Here is a 24,054-nt window from a genome sequence, read left to right on the forward strand (position 1 = left end):
CTGAAATGGTTTTGGTCAGCCCTGTATGCGGATCTGTCCGGTGATCAAGTTCACTTAAGAGACGTTATGATCTGAAGAAACAGCACCACCTACAGGTCAAGAGATCTGAAACGTGTTTTTAGCTTCGTTTATACTTTAGAAGTTATTCTAAAATCATGGATTTATATCATGAGGACCAGACAACACCACAGTGTTCACTGAACAGGGCCTGGAACTGGAAGTTGCTCACTAAACGCTTGACAAGACGCAGCTTTCTTACAACACACAACCTCCAAGGAGCCTTACCATAGTGCAACTTCACAATGAAAGGATGATTGACCTCCACCAGGATATCTCTCTCCATCTTAGTCCGAACTCTGTCCCTCACTGCACACACACACACACACACACACACACACAGAGAGAGAGAGACGAGGAATAAACACCAGCACATCATCACAGAAACCACTGCAGACACTCACTGACCTTTTAAAGATGCCTTTTTGAGCACCTTCATTGCATAAAGCTGCCCGGCGTCCGGACCCATCAGCTTCCGCACCAGAAACACCTGAGGACAGATCCCGGGGCGTTTAAAGGAAGGAGGAACTGTATCGGAGAGCGTTTCTTATATTACATGAGTCTGAAGAGTCATGTTTTGTAAGCTTGTGAAATATCACCATATGCACCACATACTAAACACCCTAAACTCAGCACTGCTTCACACTAGGGCAGGCGTCTACTGCTGCTGGACTCAGAGTAATAGTGCAAGTTACTAAATGCACAGATAAAAGTATTAAGAGTAAAAAGTAAAAAAGTGAATGATTTATAGCATGACTGATCTGTACAGAACCAAACAGATGGCTTGAGGAACACATAATGAAGCAAAGGATTCGTTTTCTTTGGGTGCATCAAACAATAAGAGCATTTCAGAGAAACAGACACAGATCCAAGTCTATGAGTGTGCTCTGATAAGTGCAGATCAATCACAAAATAACTGAAAAGAAGAAACAACGTGAGGTGATGTTGAGAAAAATCATTTTAAAACGTCAAAAACAAGCCTAGAAGACAACGCAGCACTTTACTTTCTGTAGTGTTAACGTCTAGGATTGACTGACGTCATTAAAACCCTCATCTCCAGTGACCTTCACGAGGCTGCAGTCACAGAATCAATCGCTCTGCCGTTCTCCATGTTGAACAAAGCCTCAGCTAACCGTGAAGCTCGTGTTCAGCACGTATGAAGTGAAAGAATCACAGACCTTCCCAAAGGAGCCTTGTCCCAAAACCTTGAGCAGCTCAAACTGGCTGGGATCGGCCTTCTCGCAGCCCTCCTTCACGTGATGAGTGATGGGAATCTCTTTATAAGCGCCCTCGTCCTGCACACAGACACAGATCCTGAGCGGAGCTCTCCACAACAGATCCAGACGGCTGGGGCTGAATTCTCCACATGCATTTCATTCACAACTAAGGCTTTTCCTTGATTATCTTCTAAACACTTAACCGTAGTTATGTTTCTAAACATTACCTTCTAACAAATAGGCTGAGCGTTGACCAAAATTAAGTTTGCAATGACGCCAGCGTCAGGTTTATTACGCTGCTATCACTTTAAGACTAAATGATGCACATTTGATTTCCTTCTCGACTTAAAATCAGTTACACAGCAGACACCATTCACAGGAACACAAGACGTGCATCTTCACGTCATCCTGTGAGAAGAGAGAAGCGTATGTGTGTGAGGTCTGAACCGAGCTCTTCATTTAACTGACTTAAAGCCACTGGAGTGTTTGTACTGCGGAGACTCTCAAACGCCTCCAAGGAAGTGATCCAGAGAGGAAGAAGGATACTCACACAGTGTGTGTAGGACTCCTCCTCCATCGGCTCATCCATCATCTGATGCCCATTCACCTGAAACACACACACAGTATATGACCCTCTAAATGATCGAGATCTTTAGGATTTGTTGATTAGCTTAAAACACTGGTTAAAGCTGCAGTCCGTAACCGTGTCAAAGAGTACAGGGTTATAATAAGAGAGAACATCATGAATCAGGTCGTGATCTCTAAGAGTTCATATTCAGAGCGGTGAGAGAAGTACATCTGGCTAAAGAGTGACAAAACTTACAGAGCTTTAACTTATGAACAAATTATAACTAACTTCTGCCATTACAAGCATTTTCCCAAAACACACACACACACACAGAGTCTCATAACATTGTTTATGAACTTGAAGCATTAAATACGTCTGAATTGTCTGCGTCATTATTGCAATGCATTTTTAAACCCATTCTATTTAAGTGGTACAGGATATTATTCTAATGTATAAATAAAAAAATGCATTAATATAACGCTACATTACAATAATGTTAGAAACGAGTGTCATAAAGCACATTTCAGTCACTCCCTTGAAGCGAGCACCACGCAGTATTTGTGACAAAATGAAATATTTTCAAAAAGGTCTTTTTATTTTCTCAATCTCCGTTAAAAAGACCTGTGATGAACTACATCCGCCTGAAGTCAACGGAGTTAACGTTTCCTGAAGAAGATCACGCAACAAAATCACGAAGCAACATTACTTCTTTCCCTCTACTTCTCTTCTTAATAACAATCACTATATTAATAATCACAATAGAGCTATTTTTTATCCACCTCTATTAACATTAGAACAAAGATGCAAGTAATCAGAAGAACAAATTAATAAAAAACATTACGTGCATCTAAACAAAAGCATCGAGTATTAAACCTACAAAAGCAGCTCAATCAGGAGCAGCGAGCGCTTCCTCTTCACTGGAAAGTTAACATTAATGAGACCGTTATAAGACTTACTGTAATGCACTGATCTAATATAAAGCCACACGTCACATGTTTTTCCCCAACAATGAACTATCTGCTTTAGACAGAACAGATTAGATTAACATGAACACTCCACCGAGACAGTACATCACAGTTCAGACTCGTGCCGTCAATAATTATCTATGAATATTCAGAAAGCTGGACCCCAGCGCCGCTCAACAAACAAACAAATAAAGCTGATTTTAACCCTTTAATTACTACGTGCAGCGCCGGGATCAAGGGTTTGAAGAACTCACGAGAAAACCTCAAACTCCACCAACACTGACCTTCTTATTTTAGGTCTTTCTCGAATGTTATTGCCTGTAATTAGCTGGAGCACATTCACACTGACTTTAGCAGCACCGCTCACACACACACACACACACACACACACACACACACACACACACACACACACACACACACACACACACACCGTCTGCATTCATTCAACCGCGCCTGCTCAAACCAAAACAGAACCCTGACCGCCGGGATGCTCACTAGTGCACTACTTCCACACACTACTGAGTAAACCGGCTCTCTGCAGGACAGGGCTGCGGTCGCAAAAACCTGATTACACCAAAAGCTTGTTGCTCAGACTAATTCTTAAGACACTGTCCTAACACAGAGGTTATGCTGCTGTCCCCGGAACGGGTGTGTGTGTGTGTGTGTTGTGTGAGAGAGTGTGTGTGTGTGTGTGTGTGTGTGAGAGAGTTCGTTTACCTCATCTGCTAAAGGTGTTAAAGAGTTAGGGTCAAGTAAAGGGCAATATTTTTTGCTTTACAACAATAATATTGCAAGGGTAACCTTTTTTATTATTATGTTTAATATTTCAGCAATAATTATCACTTGAATAAAAGCATCTGCTAAATGAATAAACGTAATGCGACTGTAATATGGGGGTCAAATTTTTACATTTATTTTTCCTGCGTTTTCTTTTTTTATCCTAAATGTTTCCCCAAATTCAGCTCTTCCACAACATCCCCAGCCCAGACGGACACCCTGCATCAGAACCAGGACCGTACGGCACGCATCTCTCACGGAAGAAGAGGAGACTGAAAAGCAAGGGCAGCGTCGGCCTCAGTCGGAGACAACATCCTGGAGGACCAGAGAACACAAACACACACTTACACACATTAACACAACACTCTCACATCTGTCGTGAATAATCCTGTGTGAGGAGAACTCATCTCGACAGCATCCTTCAGCGCTGCACACCACACTCCAGCAAAGTCTTTCCAGCGGGTTCGTGGATTAAGTGTGTGTTTAGTTTAGATGTGAGCCCTGCACCTAAAAGAAAGGTCTGGCACAGGTCGACTTTCTCCTCGAATCCATGAACGCTAACAAGACGGATATTTCTTCATCCGGAGAACAGAGCACAGAAAGTGAGCTCTACAGACAGATGAAGCTCTGGAGTCTGATCAGTGAATCAGAGGAGACTCTGGCGGTACACAGATAAAACTAACCTTAGTTTACACTGACATTCTCGTGAGCGCGCTTGAGTCATGACTCATAAGGTGAATCCGATCAACAAGCGCAGGCTAATCACCATCAGCACCATCATCATCATCATCATCATCATCAACACAAACAAGCTCGCCTTACACACCTCGGGCACGCGACGTCACTGACTGGAGCACCGTTTGCTTCAATGCTGCGAAAGACTGACTAGAAGCATCCTTAGCAGATGCTAACGGCTAATGCTAACGCTGTCGTCACGCGAGTCTCCACACTGCGTGCGCGCGCCCGCGCCGCTCGCATCAGCTAAAGCGCAGAGAAAGCCGCCGCCGCCGCCGCCGAACGCACCGAGTCTCCGCCGCGGCCGGTGGACGCGCTCGCGTGCGCGACGTACCTCGCTGCTGACGCTCTGCACCTCCATTTCGCGCGAGGCCTCCTGCGCGGCGCCGAAGGACGTCATGCGGTCGAGCTAGACGAGCGTCCCGCGAGGCATCTTTCGCGTCGTGTGTGTCCGTTAAACGCGCGTGTGATCGGCTGACGCGAGCGATAGAACGCGCGGGCCGCTGCTGCGCTCCCGATCCGCTCAAATATGGCCGCCTGTGCGCGCGCCAGCTGAAGACGCCAGCGCCGACGTCATTGTGACGCAACTCAGCGGAGGATTTCCCCGTCGAGGAGAGCAGGCCTTTTAAACAGCGTCCCGACGCCGAGCTACGCTACCTCTACCTCTACGCTACCTCTACGCTACATCGGGTGGATGGTCCGCGTGTGACGTGATTCAAGCGTTAGTTAAGGGTTAGTTCACACTCAAGGACAAGGATACCGTGCAGGTCAATGGTTTGGTTACCCGTGTCTTCACAAGAAAAAAAAACTCATGCAGGTTTTTCATGGCAGAATTTTCACTTTTGAGTGAATGTATTGAATAAAAAATGTATTGCAATGCACACACAGCACATTATCAAATAATACACTCCCTGAAGAAGAGACTCTCAAAGGCACTATCCTCATCCAAAACTTGACTTTTTTCATAAAATATAAAAAGGATGTAACAATAAAATAAACAGACAACCTAATAAAAAAAAAAGATTTAAACATATATTACATTTGACATTTAAACCCCTGGCTCCTGACACACTATAGCGTCTTACTTACAGATCCATGTACACAAAGAACAATTTTTATCAATTTAGCTGTTGACCAAAACATATTCAAGTTCCAATCACATAATGAATATCCACCTCTTTCCTCTACGCAGGGGTAAGTTATTTAGGTAAATCATGAGAATGACAGTTAAACTCTTTGCACCACAAACCAGTGTGTTCATAATTAAAACAATTCATTAAAACAAACGGTTTTACATCTGGACACGAATGAGGCCAGAAGCATTGAGAAAAGACGAGAAAGAGGTGGATGAGGCTGAATGAGATCCTCAGGTTGAGCTGGAGGACTCTTTATCTCAGTGCATCTGGAGAAAGCCTGCCTTCATCACGAGATCGCTGCACAGTCTATTCATTGAGCGTGTGGAGGGGTCACATGCTGAAAGGTCTGGTGATTCAGAGAGCGTTAAACTACCTCAACCACCCGCACTGGGTCTACACCGACCGGAGTCGTCTCCTGGTGGGGTGCGCGGTCTGAGACGGCTCGAGGTTCTTGGAAAAGCCCACATAGCCAGCGCTCTTTGCGAGACACCCACTTTTTCAGAAGAGAAGTAGTGATTCAGACATTCACTGCTATTATACTGACAAGTCCTGTGATGGATAAACACCAGCAAGTCTGGTTTTTATGTACGAGTTGATCGTTACATTGGGACAAAGGGAAATGACACTAGGAGGCAGTAATGCTGTGAGGAAACCTTGAACGCTGAACCAGGTGAGACACAGGACCCAAGACCGGTCCAAATGATCCAGAGAGATATTTCTTATCCATTCTCAAGTGAAAAGTGCCTAAGCAACATCGCTCAAAACTGGAAACTAGGATTAGGGTTTACTGAACTTCATAAGGGCAAGGAGCATTCACTGGGAAGGGATCCCAACGTTGGAATACGTTGCTAAATGAGTTTATAGCAGTACATGATTTAGTCTTTTACACTGATGGTTAGGTGCTGGCTCAAATTAAACCAAACCTCTTTACTAGCCATTTATGTTACCAGGATGGAAGAGTCTATAAAATCTGGGCGCATTTTTGGATTCTGCCATTCGTGTTTGAAAGTCCTCTCAAGCTCAGTCAGATTGGATGAGGTCCGTGTTCAGGTCTCTCCTGAGATGTTTGATGGGGTTCTAGAGCTCTGGCTGGGCCGCTCCAGAACGTTCACAGAACCGTCTATAAGCCACTCTCTCTGAGTTTAGGGTCATTGTCCTGGAAGACGAACCTTCTGCCAGTCTGAGGTTCTGAATGAACAGGTAGTCATATTCGACTAGCTCGAGGTTTTCCCTCGGTCTCTTCTGCTGATGAATGATCTATCATGTAATTTACCAGGTGTAGAAACATCTCAGCAATGATCAAGAAGAACGAAAGGTACCTCAGAGGATTTTGAAGTGTTCTAAGAGTACTTATGTAAATGGAATATTTCAGATTAAATTCTGTTTTCACTTTGTCATCACGGGACACGGAGTACAAAAACAATTTAAACAATTGCAATATCAGGCTGCAACAACAAAATGAATCAAAGTGAAGGGGATTTGAATCATTTCTGAATGCATTGAGTATAAAACAATCTGTATCTAAAAGAGCTTTAAAATGTCAAGAGAAAACAAAATAAGAAATGCAAGATTTAAGTGTCATTGTAGAAAAAATACGTAACCACTAGTGAAAAAAAGCTTTATAATCAGGGAAACAACCGTTATATTGATAAATGAATCTCATTCTCCCATTACAATCAAGGCTATCTGTATTTTACGATACATCTCTTATTCTCATGTCTGTGATGATTAAAACGGGAGGCTGTAGTTTGATTGTTCACAGTGTATTGAGTTTTACAGCGTCTTCATTGTAGTCAATATCTAATCGGTTTTATCCAGCGAAAATTCATATCAAACTCAAAAAATAACTTTCTTAATAGTACTAGTGTATCAGAGTATCCAAGAATTCTCATCCAGATGCAATCTCAGATGAAAGTCTTGATGGTTGGAAAGTGTGTTGGAATTGAGATCACAATCCTCTTGGTTTAAAGCATGATGATCTCTAAAGGTGTTATTCTGGCTCAGCAGTGGTCTTCCAGGTGGAGGATGGCTGGTCCCGCTGGCGTCAGGGAAGGGGTCAGCAGCTCACGGTCACTAAGGTAGTGGTCCTTGAACTTCTGGAGAGGGCAGCGTTGGTCAGGAATCAATTTGAACAGCTTTCTGAACTCTCTTCAGCAGCACAGACACATTAAGACTGTGTAGTAGTTGCAGCATGGGGTTACACTCTTCTTTGACATCTATATGGCTGTAAATACACAACAAGATTAAACATTGCATCTCACCATTAGTAGTTGAAATAATCTTTAGCACAACACAAAGCTTAAACAGGTATGAATCACTATGCTTTACATATAAACTGGTGCAGAACAAATAATGGATTATCTATCTCAACGACACAGGAACCCTACAAACTTTGTGAATAATCATTCTGTAATGAAGTTCATCATTCGCTAATAACAAGGCATGACTTATGTTTTCTATCGAGTGTATTTACAAACCAATCACTCGGCTCCTCTGAAATCTACACATAATCGTTCCCAAACAAGTCGGGAATCTTATAAAACCCACTTTTCTCCGATGCATGCACACAGTTATTAATAATCACTACCTACAGCGTATCGCAACTTCTGGAGCCGTCTTGTTGTGGAGCGAGACAGCGTATCACATGTGCTTTTCACATGCATGATCTTTCTCAATGCATCCGCCACTAGAGAGAGCCTTTTAACAGGGCTTTTCATATTAATCCCTGTTAAGCATGCTTTTCTGTGGTTACACACTAAGAAGCTTTAAATAAAAACGCACTCACAGTAGTGTAAGGTTTCCAGATTATAGTCTGGATCGTCCTTCAGATCAGAGAGTAGCTTCACTTCTGTATCTCCTAGTTTATTCCCAGACAGATCCAGAAGCCTCAGGTGTGAGGGGTTTGATCTCAGAGCAGCACAACCTTCTTCTGTGACGCCACACTTATACAACCTGTACAGAGCGATGACACACAAAGCTGAATGGGGGATATCGTGTTTGCTTCCAAAAATAATCCCGAAAGCCTGTAACTGTCATAGTTGCTTTCTATAGCAAAAACGAAGGTTAAACTCAAATAAAACAGTCTTTAACAATCCAAGGCAGGCAGAGATATTTGGATTTAGGGTCAGAAGATATTTATTTATTAATTTATTCTAAAAACTTAATTCGCTGTGTGGAATCAAACCTGGTAACACTTTATAATTACGTCTAGTTTTAAGGCATTTATAAGTGGAATGGGGTGAGTATAGAGTCCTCTGAAAGTCTTTACTGAGCAGTTTTGATCTTTTCCAGGAACCAACTAATCATCATTTGTGAACATATAGCCATGCTTTATTAATGATTAGTTATTCATCATCTAATCACTTGTAAATTATTTATAACAATCTACGACACATAAAAAATATTAACGTATCAATTAATTGTTTGAAGGAATAATCATGTTTTGTAAATAATTAGTTCATCATTAAATAATCACTTATGAATGACTTGCAACTGAACATTATTATAAAGTGTTAGCAAAAATAAATATAATTAAAGCATAGACGGGATATGGGGGTACACAAACATGCTAAATAAAAATGACATCTGAATGATTATTAATATATATTATATTTCATGTTAAAATGTAGCAGTAAAGACTGGGGACATGTAACAAATGCAGTGTTTTGGGTAGTTTTTATTATTTAGTTTTAATTATGTTTTTTACATTTACAGTTATACTGATGTGCATGACACTTCGCTTAACAATAAAATGTATTTATGTTTTCTGCATATTTTGTCTATGGTGCCCAGTTGGTGGAATGGACCAGTATTAATTGAATGTAAATAAATTAAATAGCATTATTTCTTTTGATCTTTCATTTGTGCCGATTATTGGTGTTTACTGAACATTTATTTAAAAAACTGATTTTAGTCTTAAACAGAGATGACCTTACCTCAGAGTGTCCAGGTTACAGCGAGGATCCTCCAGGACAGCACAGAGAAGCTTCACACCCGAATCTCCGAGTTTATTCTCAGACAGATACAGAAGTTTCAGGTGTGAGGGGTTTGATCTCAGAGCTGAAGTCAGCGCAGTATAACCTTCATCTGTGACGCCACAGTCCCACAACCTACAGAGAACGATGACAAACTCTTCACTCGCTCGGATCAGACACTTTAGCAGGGATTGCATTATTAAACCTCTCCTGCTGATGCTAACCATCCAAAGGGATTCTTTACACTAACCTTGTGTGTGTGTGTGTGTGTGTGTGTGTGTGTGTGTGCTGCTGTTTCAAGAGAAAAACCATACCTAATACCCAAGAAGCTGTTTGTGACAAGCATCTCTTTTATTAAGGTCTGAACATGGATCAGCTGAACTGACAGTAACTACACTTTTTTTGTGCCAATACTAACAATTAATGGCTTGTCTAGAAATAAACTATGAAAGATCCTATCATGACATATACTTTATTTTGTATAATTTTTTTATTTATGCATTTATAATTTTTTTAATCAATTATTAATTTTATCATTACATTTAAGAATTTATAATAACCGTTTAAACTATTTATAAACACATTTGACTTGGTTCATTTATTGATCGGTCAACTATATTATGTTATTATATTTTGTATTGCTATTACCTGTATAATAACACTTAGCTTTATGCTACAGACACAAAGTCTGAGCACTGAGGCATTCACAAGTAAGATTCTTGAATAATCTCTACTCATTTGATCCTTTATCATCACTTTGTCTCCGGCCCGTACTCTTCTTCTACTCTCTCTCGACCGTTAGATGACTGCTCATACAGTTTGGGCTACCAGGCAAGACTTGCTGCTAATGGGTTCTGGATACTATACAAAATGGTTCTCTTCTTGTAGGATCCAGCGTCCAATCTGAAGTTTGAATTGCCAATGTGTTTACAGTTTGTTGTTTTTGACTTGATACTTTGTCTTGATTATGATATGTTTTGCACTTTACAAATCCTTTGTGTCATGTATGATCTTACCACAGTTTCTCCATTTTACAGAGAGGATTCTGTAGCACACAAGAGAGCAGTTTCACTGAGTTTCCCAGTTTATTCCCACACAGATGTAGACTTCTCATGTGCGAGGGGTTTGATCCCAGAGCTGAAGATAGAGCAGCACAACCTTTCTCTGTGAAGCCACAATAACCCAACCTGTAGAGAACAACACTATAATCAAACACTCATTCTTCACAGATTGTGACATGCCATGTTCCTGGTTAGGTGTATTTGAATGATGTGAGCAGTTCGAGAGGATCGAGAAAATAATCTGGATGATATTTTCAGCGATCAACAACATAAATTCTACTCTGCAACCTACTGTATTCCATCAGAGAGGACTGTGGTTGCAAAATGTCATTATTTGGGTTACTTTGACATTTCTGCAATAAATAAATGATTGAAATTGCTTTTATCTGTCTGTTATGTTTTTCTTATACTTTAGAGGGATAGTTATGTTTATGTTTTGAGGCAGGATCAGCGACTATAAAAATGTTTTTAAATGCTATGTTGCTATGAAAATTGTTAGTTTTCTGCATATTTCAGTCAATTGAATTTTATATCCTTTTGTATTCAATATAAAATGGGTATATTAAGGTAAAGGGGTCTAAAAATGATAATACTGCCAATTTTGAGAGTTGTAGCAGGCATCAAATTTGAAATGAGCTAATTTAGTGGATTAAAGTGAAAATTATATATTTAAATATTTGCTATGTTCTCTGTGTTCTATTATGAATAAAATATTGGCTCATGTGATTTGAAAGTCTTTTAGTTTTCATTTTATTAATAAATTACCATATATTTCCAGAATTTAGGTTTTACTTCTTTGTAATTAGAATAATAGCTATCTTCTAATCTAGATGGTAGATTTTGATATTTGAATTACTCATTATTGCACTTAAAGGATTAGTTCAATCCAGAATTAAGATTTACTGATTATTTATTCAAACCCACGTCATCCAAGCTGTGTTTTTTTTTCAGTCAAAAATAAAAAATATTTTTGAGAAAAACATTCTAGAATTGTTTTCCATATAGTGGACTTCAACAGAGGCCAACAGAATGAAGAGCCAAACAGCAGTTTTGCAATAAATATATGTGTATTTAGAGAGTATGTTTCAGTACAGTTTCTTTAAATGCATCCCCTAGTCCTCACCACAGTGTCTCCAGTTTGCAGTGAGGAACCTTCAATCCAGCAGACAGCAGCAGGACACCTGAATCTCCTAGTTTATTTCCAGTCAGATCCAGTTCTCTCAGGTGTGAGGGGTTTGATCTCAGAGCTGAAGCCAGAGCAGCACAACCTTCATCTGTGACACCAAAAAACCTCAGGCTGCAGAAAACAACGACATTCCTTACTCTCTCATTTTAGTTTTGATCAGATCAATTTAGCAGTGAATCCCTTATTTAAGGTAAATGATTTAAGCACACATTTAAAGTACAAATCAACGTTTGATTGATAATTAGAAATCTACAATTTGACAGAATGCAAAAGTCTCCTATAAGACAAATATTGCAATAATATTACTGTTTAAATTATATATATCACTGAATATTTATGAGCTTTCAACTTTGACTTTATTAAAGTATTTTGCAGCTAAATGATTGTTCTAAATGATACTTACTCAACTGAGCCTGATTCTTTAATCACAGGCAGCAGCTTCTGAAGAACTTTACGTTTTTCAGCTTTATTGTTTCCTTCAACAAATTTCTTTATATTAAACTCTTCCAGCTTTTCCCCTGATGTTAGTAAAACAAAAACTACAGCTGACCACTGAGATGAAGAGAGTTTGGTTTCCTTTAATGTTCCAGATTTTAGATACTGTTGTATTTCCTCCACTAGTGATTGAGCACCCAGTTCATTCAGGCAGTGGAACAGATTGAAGGATTTTTCTGGAGAGTTAATGGTCCTGATCTTCTTTTTAATGTACTCAACTGTTTTCTCATTGCTGTAAGATCTGCTTCTTGTCTGTTTCAGTAGACCTTTTAGGAGTATCTGATGAGACTCTGCTGACAAACCCAGAAGGAACTGCAAGAAAAGATCCAGACACCCATTTGTACTCCGTAGAGCCTCGTCCACAGCTCTCTGATGCAGCTCAGATGAAACATGTCCGTATGAATTGAGTTGAAAAGATTCCTTAACTTTAGACCACAAACGCTGTTTGATGATTTCGTCAAACACATTTCTGTTGTGGTTTGTCCAGGAGAGGTACGCATATAGAGCTGCTAGATGTTCCTGAATGCTCAGATGAACAAAGCAGAAGACTTTCCCCTGAAACAAGCCCAACTCCTCTCTGAAGATCTGGGTGCACAATCCTGAGTACACTGATGCTTCAGTCACATCAATGCCATACTCTCTCAGGTCTTCATCATAGAAGATCAGGTTTCCTTTCACAAGCTGCTGAAAAGCCACTTTTCCCAGCTTGAGGATCATCTCTTCATCTGTCACCTTCTTCTCATAGTTCTTCTCATGTTTGATGTTGGTCTGAAGGATCAGGAAGTGTGTGTACATTTGAGTGAGAGTCTTGGGAATCTCTCCACTCTCTGCTCGACACAAGATCTTCTCAAGAACAGCGGCTGAGATCCAGCAGAAGACTGGGATGTGACACATGATGAAGAGACTCCTGGAGAACTTCAGGTGAGAGATGATCCTGTTGGCCAGACTCTGATCACTGATTCTCTTCCTGAAGTATTCCTCCTTCTGTGGCTCATTGAAGCCCCGTACCTCTGTCACTCGATGGACGCACTCAGAGGGGACGAGATCAGCTGCTGTTGGTCTGGAGGTGATCCAGATGAGAGCAGAGGGAAGCAGATTCCCCACAATCAGGTTCATCAGCAGCACATCCACTGAGGCTGACTCAGATATATTACACAGTTTCACTTTACTCTTAAAGTCCAGAGACAGACGACACTCGTCCAGACCATCAAAGATGAACAACACTTTATATTCATCGCTGGATATTTCCATTTCTTTAGTTTCAGGGAAGAAGACGTGAAGAAGATCTGAAAGTGATCTGAGAGTGTTTTGTCCTTCATCAAGTTGATGTCTCTGAAAGGAAGTGGAAATATGATGTGGATGTCCTGATTCTCTTTCCCTTTGGCCCAGTCTAGAATGAAATTCTGCACAGAGACTGTTTTTCCAATGCCAGCAACTCCCTTTGTCAGCACAGTTCTGACGTCCTTGTCTTGTCCAGGTAAAGATCTGAAGATGTCACTGCATTTGATGGCTGTGTCTTCTGTTGCTGCTCTCCTGGATTGTGTCTCAATCTGTCTCACCTCATGCTCATTACTGATCTCTCCTCTCTCACTCTCTGTGATGTAGAGCTCTGTGTAGATCTCATTCAGGAGTGTTGGCTTTCCCTGCGTCGCTGTTCCCTCACACAGATGCTCAAACTTCTTCAACAGATTTGCTCTAAGCATGTTGAGGACTTTATTGTTGTAAAATTAAAAACATACATTATTAGATTAGCTAATGACCACAATGTATTTTTTATTCTGTATTATAATCATGTCATCTTAGAAACAGAAATATTAGACCTGAGAACAGTCTTTGTATCTTCTCTCTTAAAATCCAATGGCTGTTTTATAGACACGTCAATCCTCACAGACACACTGCTGGGCTCTAGTTCTGTTCTCTTTTGCTGAATTTAACTATAAAAGAGAGAGATTATAGTTAACCAACCAAGAGCACTTCATGATAATTTAACTTGCACTGTACAAAAGTGTTTAATTATTGGTAAAATTTTAAGAAAATTAACCATAAAACTGTGGTTATACAAATGGTCTCAGGTTACGCATGTAACCATGGTTCCCTGAGAGAACGAGACACTGTGCCCTCTACGCTGCTATGGGAATCTGCATCAGTGTGGCTGGTGTCTGAAACACATGTTTAAACACAAAAATCCTAATAAGCAACCACTGGGGAGAGCTCAAAGATTAGAATCATGTTGAAATATGATTCCTTCAAGGGGATACTACCGGACCTTCACCTGTCACCTAGAGAGAAAGAGGTCAAAGGATCGACCAACAACCTGTAGAACCAAGCAGAATCTCTGCCTCGACACACCTAAGGGATCTAATGAAGGGGAAATTCCTAGTGAAATGGCAATAATCAACTTTCTCCATTAACATAGAGAAATATTTTAATCAAAGAGGCTTTATAAAGAAGTCACTATCTAGAGCAACCATATTTTATTCTGGAACTACTTTAAAAACGAAAGTGTCTAAAAGTGACCCATATTATATACAGTACTGTGCAAAAAGTTTTTAAAAATGGAAGTAAATAAAGAATAAAAATGCTTTCAAAAATGGAAATGTTAAACATTTATTTTCATAAATGAACAAAATGTAGTGAATGAACAAAAATCTTAATCAAACCAATATTTGGTGTGACCACCCTTTGCCTTCAAAACAGTAATTCTTCTAGGTACACTTGCACACAGTTTTTGAAGGAACTTGGCTGGTAGGTTGTTCCAAACATCTTGAAGAACGAACTACAGATCTTCTGTGGATGTAGGCTTTCTTTCATTCTTCTGTCTCTTCATGTAATCGCAGACCCGCTTGATGATGTTGAGATCAAGGCTCTGTGGGAGGCCATGCCATCACTTCCAGTACTTCTTGTTCTTCTTTACGCTGAAGATAGTTCTTAATGACTTTGGCTGTATGTTTGGGGTCATTGTCCTGCTGCAGAATAAATTTGGGGCCAGTCACACGCCTCCCTGATGGTACTGCATTATGGAGAAGTATCTGCCTGTATTTCTCAGCATTGAGAACACCATTAATCCATTTGTAGAAATGCAGCCCCAAACATTCAAGTAACTTCCACCATTGCTTCACTGTTGCCTGCAGACACTCATTATTGTACCACTCTACAGCCGACGAACAATCTGCCTTCTGCTACAGCTAAATATTTCAGATTTTGCCTCATCAGTCCAGAGCATCTGCTGCCATTTTTCTGCAAGTTCCCATGTTTTTATGCATACTTGATTCGCTTGGCCTTGGTTTCCACGTCAAGAGGTGTGGCTTTTTGACTGCAACTCTTCCATGAAGGCCACTTCTAGGCAGAATTCTCCAGACAGTAGATGGATGTACCTAGGTCCTGCTGGTTTCTCCCAAATCTGAGCTGATGGCACTGCTGGACATCTTCTGATTTCGAAGGATAATAAGCGTGATGTATCTTTCATCTGCTGCACTGTATGTACGATCCTCAACGTTGCCTGTTTGTTGATGCAGTATAACTACCTTGTGTCTTGTTGCTGTGCTGAATCTTAGCATGGCATGAAACTGTCTTTCACAACCTCACCTTGGTAGCAGACTTACCCAGTTTTAAACGTCTGATTCAGTTCATGATTGGGTTTCAACCTATGTCTGACATTAATGATCATCACTTGTTTGGTGTAATTGGTTGATCATACACCTGACTGTAATCCTACAAAATCCCTAACTGAGCAAGTGTACCTATAAGAATTGATGCACTTCTGGCAGCCAAGGGGACAACGGGGTCTACTTTATGGACTCTCTGGAGCAGTTAATGCAAGCCAACTCAAAGCCAGGGCCTCTCAATGCTTCTAGCCATTTGAGGTGAGAACACAGGAGGATAAAGGCTCCACATGATAGCACAAAGGCTATAAAATCAAGCTACATGTTAGGTCTCGTGCAGCCCGCAGCTCTACAAATATCTGCCTTTGAGGCACCATGAGCCAAAGCCCAGGAGGATGCAATACTTCTAGTAGAGTGAGGGGACAAAGCAAACCCTGTACCTCATAGAGCAGTGACTCCATGGCAGACAAAGAGCAGATCTGAGATCCTGGTACTTTGTGTCCGGTCTACATAACATTTTAAGGCTTGGACAGAACAAAGCAAAGCTAAGGCTTAGTCTGCCTTCTCCAGGGGCAGCGTTTGCAAGCTCACCACCTGATCCCTGACAGGAGCGGTGGGAACCTTGGGCACATAGCTGGGCCGACGCCTCAGGATTACCTGGGAGTCGGCCATCTCTTACTCTAGGTATGATTTGTTGGCTGAAAATGCTTGCAGGTCCCCTACCCTCTTGATGGAGGCCAGCGAAAGCAGGAGCACAGTTTTCATTAGTAAAAACTTCAGCTCAACTGAAGGCAAAGGCTTAGATGGTCTCTGCTAAGGTCCTAGGAGGGTATAGTTGGGGTCCATGCAGGATTTAACTTTCTCAATAGCCACATAGACTTTGAGGGCTCCAAACCTGCAAGAAGGACAGCATCTTTAGATTGGACACACTATAGGCTACTCCACAGAGCCCCACCCCGAACATCTTTATAATACATCTAGTTTGAGCGATGAATGGAGCTCAAGTGGAGTTCAGGCAGACCACGATGTGACTGCAGCATCAACTGACTGTCAGCTGATCCTCCCAGTAGAGTTAATAAAGTTGTTTCTATCACTGCTGTGAACTGATTACGCAGAATATCAAAGTCAAGTGGGGTCAGGTTAGGGGTTCAAACACTGTTTTAACTTTTTGGACCAGAAGAAGTGCCTTGGATTCTTCTTCTTCATAATAATTTTAATGACACTAAAACACTAAATTTCAGAATTTTTACAGTTACATTTCTAATAGACTAAATATATATATATATATATATATATATATATATATATATATATATATATATATATATATATATATATATATATATATTCTTAATAATAAAATATATTGTCATTGCCTGCACAGCAAACTATGCTGAAAATTAGGCAACAACACAAAACGTTTACAGATTTTGAAATAATATAACCTCTTACAGATAGTGACAGAAACGATCTATTTTTCTATTAAAATATTTTGCTGAGGAAAAAATTACTGGGAAAAGTGCAAGAATTCAAATGTACTCAAATGGATGTAAACTTTCTAAAGAAGATTCTAAATTTATCGTGACTGATAAATGTGACTGATATAAAAAGAAAAATCAACGTGGTATTTTTCCTATGAGGAAGTGACGTGTAATGAACACCTGAGCACTCACCTGGATCAGCATTTAATCAGCTACATGCTACAGATTGACAAAATCCAGCGACTTTTCTATCAAGTAGCTACATTTAAACTCAGGGCTAAGCATTTAAAAGTTCATACGAAACTGACTGTTTAAAAGGAAAAACATCACATCCAAAGGAACATTTACTTCCACTGTCTTTCATTTCGGTAAAGTTGGCAACTTATTCATAGATTCGAAATTCCGGGATCAATTAATTTGCGGGCTAACCCTTGTTATTACACAAAGTACATCCTCTTCCAATCGCAGTAATTTAGACATCAAGCCGTAACTTAATTTCCCTGAAACGACTCTTCCGCGCCAGGACACGCCGAGCTGCGTGCGCATGCGCCGAGGGACAAGACCGAAGGGAGCGTCTGCAAAGTGCGAGACCCGACAAGTCCTACTAAAAAATATGAACCTGTTCCAGTGTCAGTCCACTCCAGAGACCCTTTCAGAGCTCCTGGATATGGCACTTCTGCTGGAGTTACCAGCAGCTATCTTCACTCTGGAGCCAGTTGCCATAGGCCGAGGGCCGATGCTGAGGCCATGGAGGCTGATCTGCCATAGCTCCCCGAGCTGCTTGTTCCCACCCTGTTTCTGCCCTCCACTAGTAGTTTGTGAACACTGTACATCGTTACAAGAGTGTTTGTGTAGAAAATATTTGATGTTTATTGCTGTACAATGTGTTTTTTTGGTTTAGATGATTCATAATTAAAAATAAAATAAAAACATTACTTCTCAGCCAAAGGAGCTTTGTTGCCCTGGTAGTGTGCAGAGCCAGCTCCTCGAAGGCATCATTATTCTGGCTGGAGAAGACTGGCCTGGAACACTTGGAGTATAGCCATCGTATGAAGCACTGAGCCAGCCTGGCCAGCTGCTGAATAACCCCTGTATGCTCTGTATGCTAAGGATAGTCTTAGATGGATGCGTTACATGGGCTTTCAACCCCAAGGTCAGTGGAGGGCACAGATGAGCAGCAATCGCCTCTTCAAACAACTTCTAACTTGTCTACAAACTTACAAACAATTTAACAACCCTTACATATAATCTGATTAAGCAAATGTTAAGCATATTTTGGCGTGCTGTCCTGGGGGAGGGCTTTGAGGCCAAAATACATCCCCCTGTGAAGCATGGGATGAGAACTAGATTACAAGTGAGGAGTTGGGGTAGAGGAGGATTGCCAAAAAACAGTTAAAGTGTGGGGGTTTGTCGGCTGTGACTATTTATACACATGCTATGAGCTAGTTAGGATGATTAGCTAAACGAGTTTCACCTGTGACTAACTTTTTAAGTCTAAGAGGTAACCCTAACTGCAGGTTGGTGGCAAATCCTTGCATTATATATTTTTACTATAGGTTAACAAGATCAAATTTTGTTACAGAAATTTGAGTTTGATAGACCTTTCAGCATTCTTCAGAACATTACAACACCTAAAGCATTACTTAGAATTTGCTTAAACAGTGAACATAACCCTTTTTACAGAGATGTCAGCTAACTTCCGCTTTCCCCCAAAGCCGTGTACTTCCGTTATACTGTTATTCATTATTTTAGGCATTAAGATTAATAATGTTAATGTACTTCTTCCAGTAGGATTCTTTTGCCAATATTTTTCTGCATCTACTTTAGATGGGTAACCTGCTGATGGCCAAACTAAATCCTTGTAACCTTCCTGTTTAAGTCATTCCTTGGACCCTGTGTAAATTACATTCCCTGTATAGTTCGGCAATAAAAAGAGTGTGATTTTGTTTTTATTTAGTATGTGAAAATAAATTAAATATTGTATTACAAGGCAAGTGGTCTGAAAAGAAACTAATTATCTTGATCAAGAATAAAAATGTCAACCAAAGGCTCGTTCTAGACTATACCCTGTTCTTTGTGAATTATTATTACTATGATCGATTTCAATTTATTTTTGTTATGCTATATGCAATGTGATCTTTAAAAAAAAAGCTATGACTTGTTCTATATTTATTTAATCACATCTGTTATTAACAGTAAGCAGTACAAGTTTCTTATGTAAACTTATATTTATCATTTCTGAATGAAAAAAAAATACACAGCACATTGATATTTTTTGAACTATGTACATAAGCGCTGAATAAAACAGCGCATAAATTACTGAATGAAAAAGCTTTTTATTACTCCATTTACATGACTTTTATTATGACACGTTTATTTGAGTATTTCTCTAACTGCAGACCGCGGGAATCTGCGGCGCGAATCTCCGATCGGTGTTCGGTAGGTTCGTGTGAGATGCCCGGATGAGGAGCAGACAGCAGCGGTCACCCTCGAGTCATGTCCGGGTGCTCCGGCGGAAGTAAGAACGCTCTGCTTCTAGGCAGAACGGAAGTTGCGTGACGTCATGCGACAATTCAGCCCAGAGAAACGAAGAAACTCGCGGAGAAGGTGATTAACGTTAATTGAGCTCATTTTAAGACTGACGTTTGGGTTTTAACGAGTATGTGAGGTTTGCTAGTTAATTCTTTGTATTCAACAAGTGTTCTTATACCAGACCAAAGGTAACTGAAAATAATTTTCAGCCGGAAAAATCTATCTGTGACATTATAAACCTTGAGATCAAGACATTCTTTTGTTTTTAACTTCATGATAGTTTCACAACCAGCTACACTTGTCTTTGAAAGTTAATGGGATTTTTTTGTTCCTACATTTAAATATCTGGAGCCCATGTATTTTATTTATTCATAAACCTGGTATATTTAGGCACATTTCTTTTAATTAATCTTTAAATAATTGCTTAAATGATAAAAGAAACGTTAAACCTCCAACAAATCAAGTACTTCTATCTGAAATGAGTAAAAATACCTGCAGCATCAGTGTCATGACACACGTTTAATGTTTTTGATCCAAAACATTCTTTGTAGAAGATCAACATGAATCAAAGAAAACCTGTGAGAGGCCGTCAAAATCAGCTCTTCAGCCTAAATCAGATTCATCCCAATCCAAACCAGCTAAACGTTGGGAATGACCGATCTCGCCATCAGAAGATGTCAAGCTCTCAGCTAGTTCACTTTCTGAAAACAAGCAGAAATCAAGCATCTGGATGTCTGTCATCAGCTGATGAAGTCAAATCCTTCAAACTAAACCTCAGTGCAGCGGCGTTTGTGGATCAGAGAGTCACGGCTTTGAGCGGAGCCGCGGAGAATAAGATCTTTCCTAAGGAGAACACACCTGAACCTGGGATTGCAGAGAAAGCAAGCAGCGCTGAGGTTTCCGGCCACTGGACGATCACCTCAAACACCGAGCTGTGGGACACTGGGCATATATTCTCAGGTCAGGTCTTGTCAGAGCCGTTCCCAGATGGAGTTACAGATTATAATTCCCAAGGTGAGTGTAAAGTTCCTGACCTCTGGAGCCGAAGTACGTGTCCCTCAGCAGAAGAAGCGTGGCGTCTGAAGGAAGGTCAAAGCCTGGACCCTGCACATGTCCAAATCCCAGAGTTTCAGAGTCGCAGGTTTGAGGAGATGCCAGTTACTATCAGCCACATTGTTAACCCCAACGAGTTCTTCATCCAACACAAGGACACACGTCTCTCTGAACTCTCTGAAATCATGCTGTGAGTAGATAGTTCATCCAAAAATTAACACTGGCTGAAAATAATATTCTAATCCCTTCAGTGAATGGGTGCCGTCAGAATGAGAGCTGATTAAAAACATCACAATAATCCACACCATTCCAGTCAAAGCTTGAAACACATCCTTCTATAAACCAAAACACACTCCATAGTCCATCGCCTGTTGTCTTCTAGTTCTAAGCCACTTGTTTAGGACAGTTTAGATTGTAAATGATGCTTTTGATCTGTGTATATTTTTCTGTTTGGACTCTCATTCTGACGGCACCCATTCACTGCAGAGGATCCATCAGTGATCAAGTGACCTGATGATGAACATCTAAATGTTTGAGGATTTCCAGCAAATTAACTTTTTTAGGTTGAGCACTATGGCATATACTGGTGTCTCCGTCTCTGTTTTCATCATGATTAAACAGGAGGAATAGCAGCAGATCTTTTGCGGAGATGAACCTCATCCCAGACATTGGAGTTTATGTCACGGTTTGGTTTCTCAAGGAAGAGATGTGGAGCCGCGGCCAGATCATCAGAATCTTTCAGAGCAGTCCAGGTGAGAGAGAGACGTTTTAAAATCCGCGGTTCACCCAAAATGTAAGACTTTATTTTATGATTTCATCCGTCAAACTCTACTTCTTTCCTGATGCTTTTGACCAGGAAGGAGCGAGTTAATGCATGACCACTGAAAGCTCATTCTTAGGTTCATTTGTGATTTTGTCAATTATGAAATATTGCTGATTATTTTAGAGCAGAGCAGCGGAGGTTGCTCCGACGTCAGGGTGGAGGTCAGGAGGATTGACTATGGAGATGTTGTTTGCGTCTCTCTTTGGGATGTTAAGGAACTGTGTGGAGAAGCAGCATCTATACCCGTACAAGCGCTGCAGGTCTCTCTGGTGAATGTGAGTGACTCCAGCTTTCTTTATTCGTTTTGAACGCAGTGAGCAGTATTTGAACTCGTGTGTTGTAGGTGAGGCCAGTGAATGGAGAAACATGGTCTTTTGAAGCCATCAGCTGGTTCAAGAGTAAAGTGCAGAACAAGACTCTTTATGCCAGGCTTTACCCAGAAGTAGTAGTTCTGGCTGAACTCTTCATGGAGAAGGGAAAGATTGGCGCTATGAGGTAATGCTGGTTTGTCTGTGTGTGTGTGTGTGCGTGTGTGTGCGCGCGCACATTGATGTCTTTTCTCTTTAGGACTGCGACATGTTTTCCTGGTTCCTAATCGGTGGTAATCTCTCATATCTGTGCTTTGTGTTTGATTCTCTCAGGAGAGGAGACTCTCTGTCTGTGAGACTTGCTCAGAATAGATTTGCCATTCTTGAGTGTAACACACTCAGGAGCCTAAAGAGAAGTAAGTGACAAGCATCACATGACGCGTAGATGATAACCCGGCGGACAGTAATTGTTTACAGTAAGGTGTGATGTGATTTCTCAGGTGACGTCCCAGAACGAAGCAGACAGCAGACATGGGAGAAGTACCTGATCTCCTGTTACAGTCACAACAGGAGATGATGTTCACAGCGATCAGAAAACCTCCATGCTTTAGTCATTCTTCATTACTGTACGACCACAGACATACATACAATATCTACTGTAGCTGGGCAGTTTTCATAGTCTGTTTGATTTAGATTTTTTTCTTCATAGTTTTGTGAACACCTGTACAGTGTTACAAGAGAGTTTGTATTACAGGAAATACTTGATGTTTATCACTGTAGCCTGTGCTCTTTTTGGTTTAGATGATTCACAATTAACCAGAAACTGTAAGAAATCTAAGAATTTGAGTTCACTTTGTGTCTTCTACTGTTCCTGCACATTTGTTTTACTACACTTGCTGTCTCTTGCAGATCTGGTAATAAATATATATGTCTATATATAGTTCAGTTAGTTGAATCAGAAGTAACAGGGTTTATTCCTGCAAAAGAGCTTTCTTCAGTCCAGTTAATGCCAGGTTCCCCTCTTTGCCGTGTGCAGCTCAACACTCGTCTCTGTCTCTTCACCTGGTGCACTGGCTGGGAAGGTTCTGCTGTAACAGTTACTTTGTAAAATCCTTACCACATGCGTTTTTAAGATCAGACAAGAACAACAATTTACAATAAATGATCTTGAATGTGTTTGTGGGAGCGTGGACCGTGTGCTTCATGTTTTCTGTGCAGCGAGTGAAAGCACAGACGGTGAGAGCTGAAAGGGACGTATTCACACTGTTACTGTACTCGGCCTACTCTACAGCTCCTGATTCAGACCTTTCTCTCCCTCATACCGAGCAGACTGCTGATGTGTGGAGTGGAGGAATGAGCTTGAGATTACACAGCGGTGTTCTGAGGTGAAGAACATGAAAACTGAATTTAAGGAGTAAACATTAACAATAGAGGAGCCATAAACTCAAGGGCCATCATTTGAAAACCCTGGTTTAAAATTGTTTCTGCCTTCTCAAACCGCAGCATACTTAAGAGTCATCTGTTGAGCTGGTACGTGTGTAGGGTTCTGATGGGTCTCCTGTTAATTCCCAGTCATCTTTAGTTTCCTTTGTTGTCTGTTAACACACCTGTTCTTTTTTCTGTTGATTACACTTAGTCTGTATTTAAACCCTCAGGTTATGTGGTTTGCCATTTTCCCTAAATGTTTCAAAATCTGAATAAAAACTGTCGAGTGGACAAAATTTTCACATTTCCGTCCTATCTCGTGCTCTTAAGCTGATGAACATAGTGTCCGGTTTAAGAGCCTTGTTAAGAGCAGTGAACTACTCTTCAGTTTTGGTTCTGTTGGAGTTAAGTGCGGCTTTTGATAGAGTAGATCACTGCATTCTTTTAAACAGATTTAGAACTGAAGAGGGTATCTTTGAGTCCTACTTTACTGTGTAGAGTTTCTCTGTGGAGATGGGTCGGTCTGATTCATCTCTTACTGACGGGGCGCCGTCTTGGGCCCGATATTGTTCGCTTTATAATTGCTTCCTCATTATTTAATTTTGGACTTTTACTAGGTCCCATATCACATTTATTTAGATAATGCTGTTGTACAA

General features: G+C 40.6%; 3 protein-coding genes across 9 annotated transcripts in view; 1 reads left to right on the forward strand and 2 right to left on the reverse strand.

Annotated features, from left to right (window-relative positions):
• rps6kal (ribosomal protein S6 kinase a, like) overlaps positions 1-4,864 on the reverse strand; it is a 17,255-nt gene extending 12,391 nt beyond the window's left edge. The window contains exons 1-5 of one of the 6 annotated variants that reach the window (XR_006252468.1): positions 4,657-4,864; positions 1,825-1,881; positions 1,236-1,352; positions 466-547; positions 286-366 (exon numbers count right to left, since the gene is read on the reverse strand). Coding sequence is in view for 4 of the 6 variants with exons in the window: in XM_043256746.1 (XP_043112681.1) it covers positions 286-366; positions 466-547; positions 1,236-1,352; positions 1,825-1,881; positions 4,657-4,722 (403 nt within the window). In the remaining 2 variants the exon portion in view is untranslated. Of the gene's footprint in view, positions 1-285; positions 367-465; positions 548-1,235; positions 1,353-1,824; positions 1,882-4,413; positions 4,508-4,656 lie in introns of those variants that run through there. The other 5 variants (XM_043256746.1, XM_043256747.1, XM_043256748.1 and 2 more) reach the window with 5 other exon arrangements.
• Positions 4,865-5,053: 189 nt separating this feature from the next.
• On the reverse strand, positions 5,054-13,966 carry LOC122357384 (NACHT, LRR and PYD domains-containing protein 3-like). Its single transcript, XM_043256745.1, is given in 7 exon segments — positions 5,054-7,682; positions 8,244-8,410; positions 9,394-9,567; positions 10,449-10,619; positions 11,617-11,790; positions 12,083-13,479; positions 13,482-13,966. Coding segments are annotated over 7 exon segments (2,487 nt in total). The 5' UTR covers positions 13,878-13,966; the 3' UTR covers positions 5,054-7,674.
• Positions 13,967-19,734: 5,768 nt separating this feature from the next.
• On the forward strand, positions 19,735-23,819 carry LOC122357860. Of its 2 annotated transcripts, none has more exons than XM_043257487.1 (7): positions 19,735-19,864; positions 20,341-21,032; positions 21,464-21,594; positions 21,789-21,940; positions 22,009-22,160; positions 22,307-22,389; positions 22,474-23,819. In XM_043257487.1, the coding sequence occupies exons 2-7, from the start codon at positions 20,350-20,352 to the stop codon at positions 22,548-22,550; spliced, it is 1,278 nt and encodes a 425-aa protein (XP_043113422.1). In that variant the 5' UTR covers positions 19,735-19,864; positions 20,341-20,349; the 3' UTR covers positions 22,551-23,819. The 2 variants fall into 2 exon arrangements, with proteins under 2 accessions (XP_043113422.1, XP_043113423.1); XM_043257488.1 differs by having other exon boundaries at positions 19,849-19,977.
• The last annotated feature ends 235 nt before the right edge of the window (positions 23,820-24,054 follow it).

Source organism: Puntigrus tetrazona, chromosome 14 (assembly GCF_018831695.1).
Source record: "Puntigrus tetrazona isolate hp1 chromosome 14, ASM1883169v1, whole genome shotgun sequence".
Taxonomy (NCBI): domain Eukaryota; kingdom Metazoa; phylum Chordata; class Actinopteri; order Cypriniformes; family Cyprinidae; genus Puntigrus; species Puntigrus tetrazona.

What these genes read in the sequence shown, in the direction of transcription:
- LOC122357860 (XM_043257487.1), top strand. Translation starts at nt 20,350, where the DNA reads ATGAATCAAAGAAAACCTGTGAGAGGCCGTCAAAATCAGCTCTTCAGC. An exon ending in GAACTCTCTGAAATCATGCT is followed by an intron (nt 21,033 to 21,463) that starts GTGAGTAGATAG and finishes ATGATTAAACAG; the next exon opens with GAGGAATAGCAGCAGATCTT. An exon ending in TGCAGGTCTCTCTGGTGAAT is followed by an intron (nt 21,941 to 22,008) that starts GTGAGTGACTCC and finishes CGTGTGTTGTAG; the next exon opens with GTGAGGCCAGTGAATGGAGA.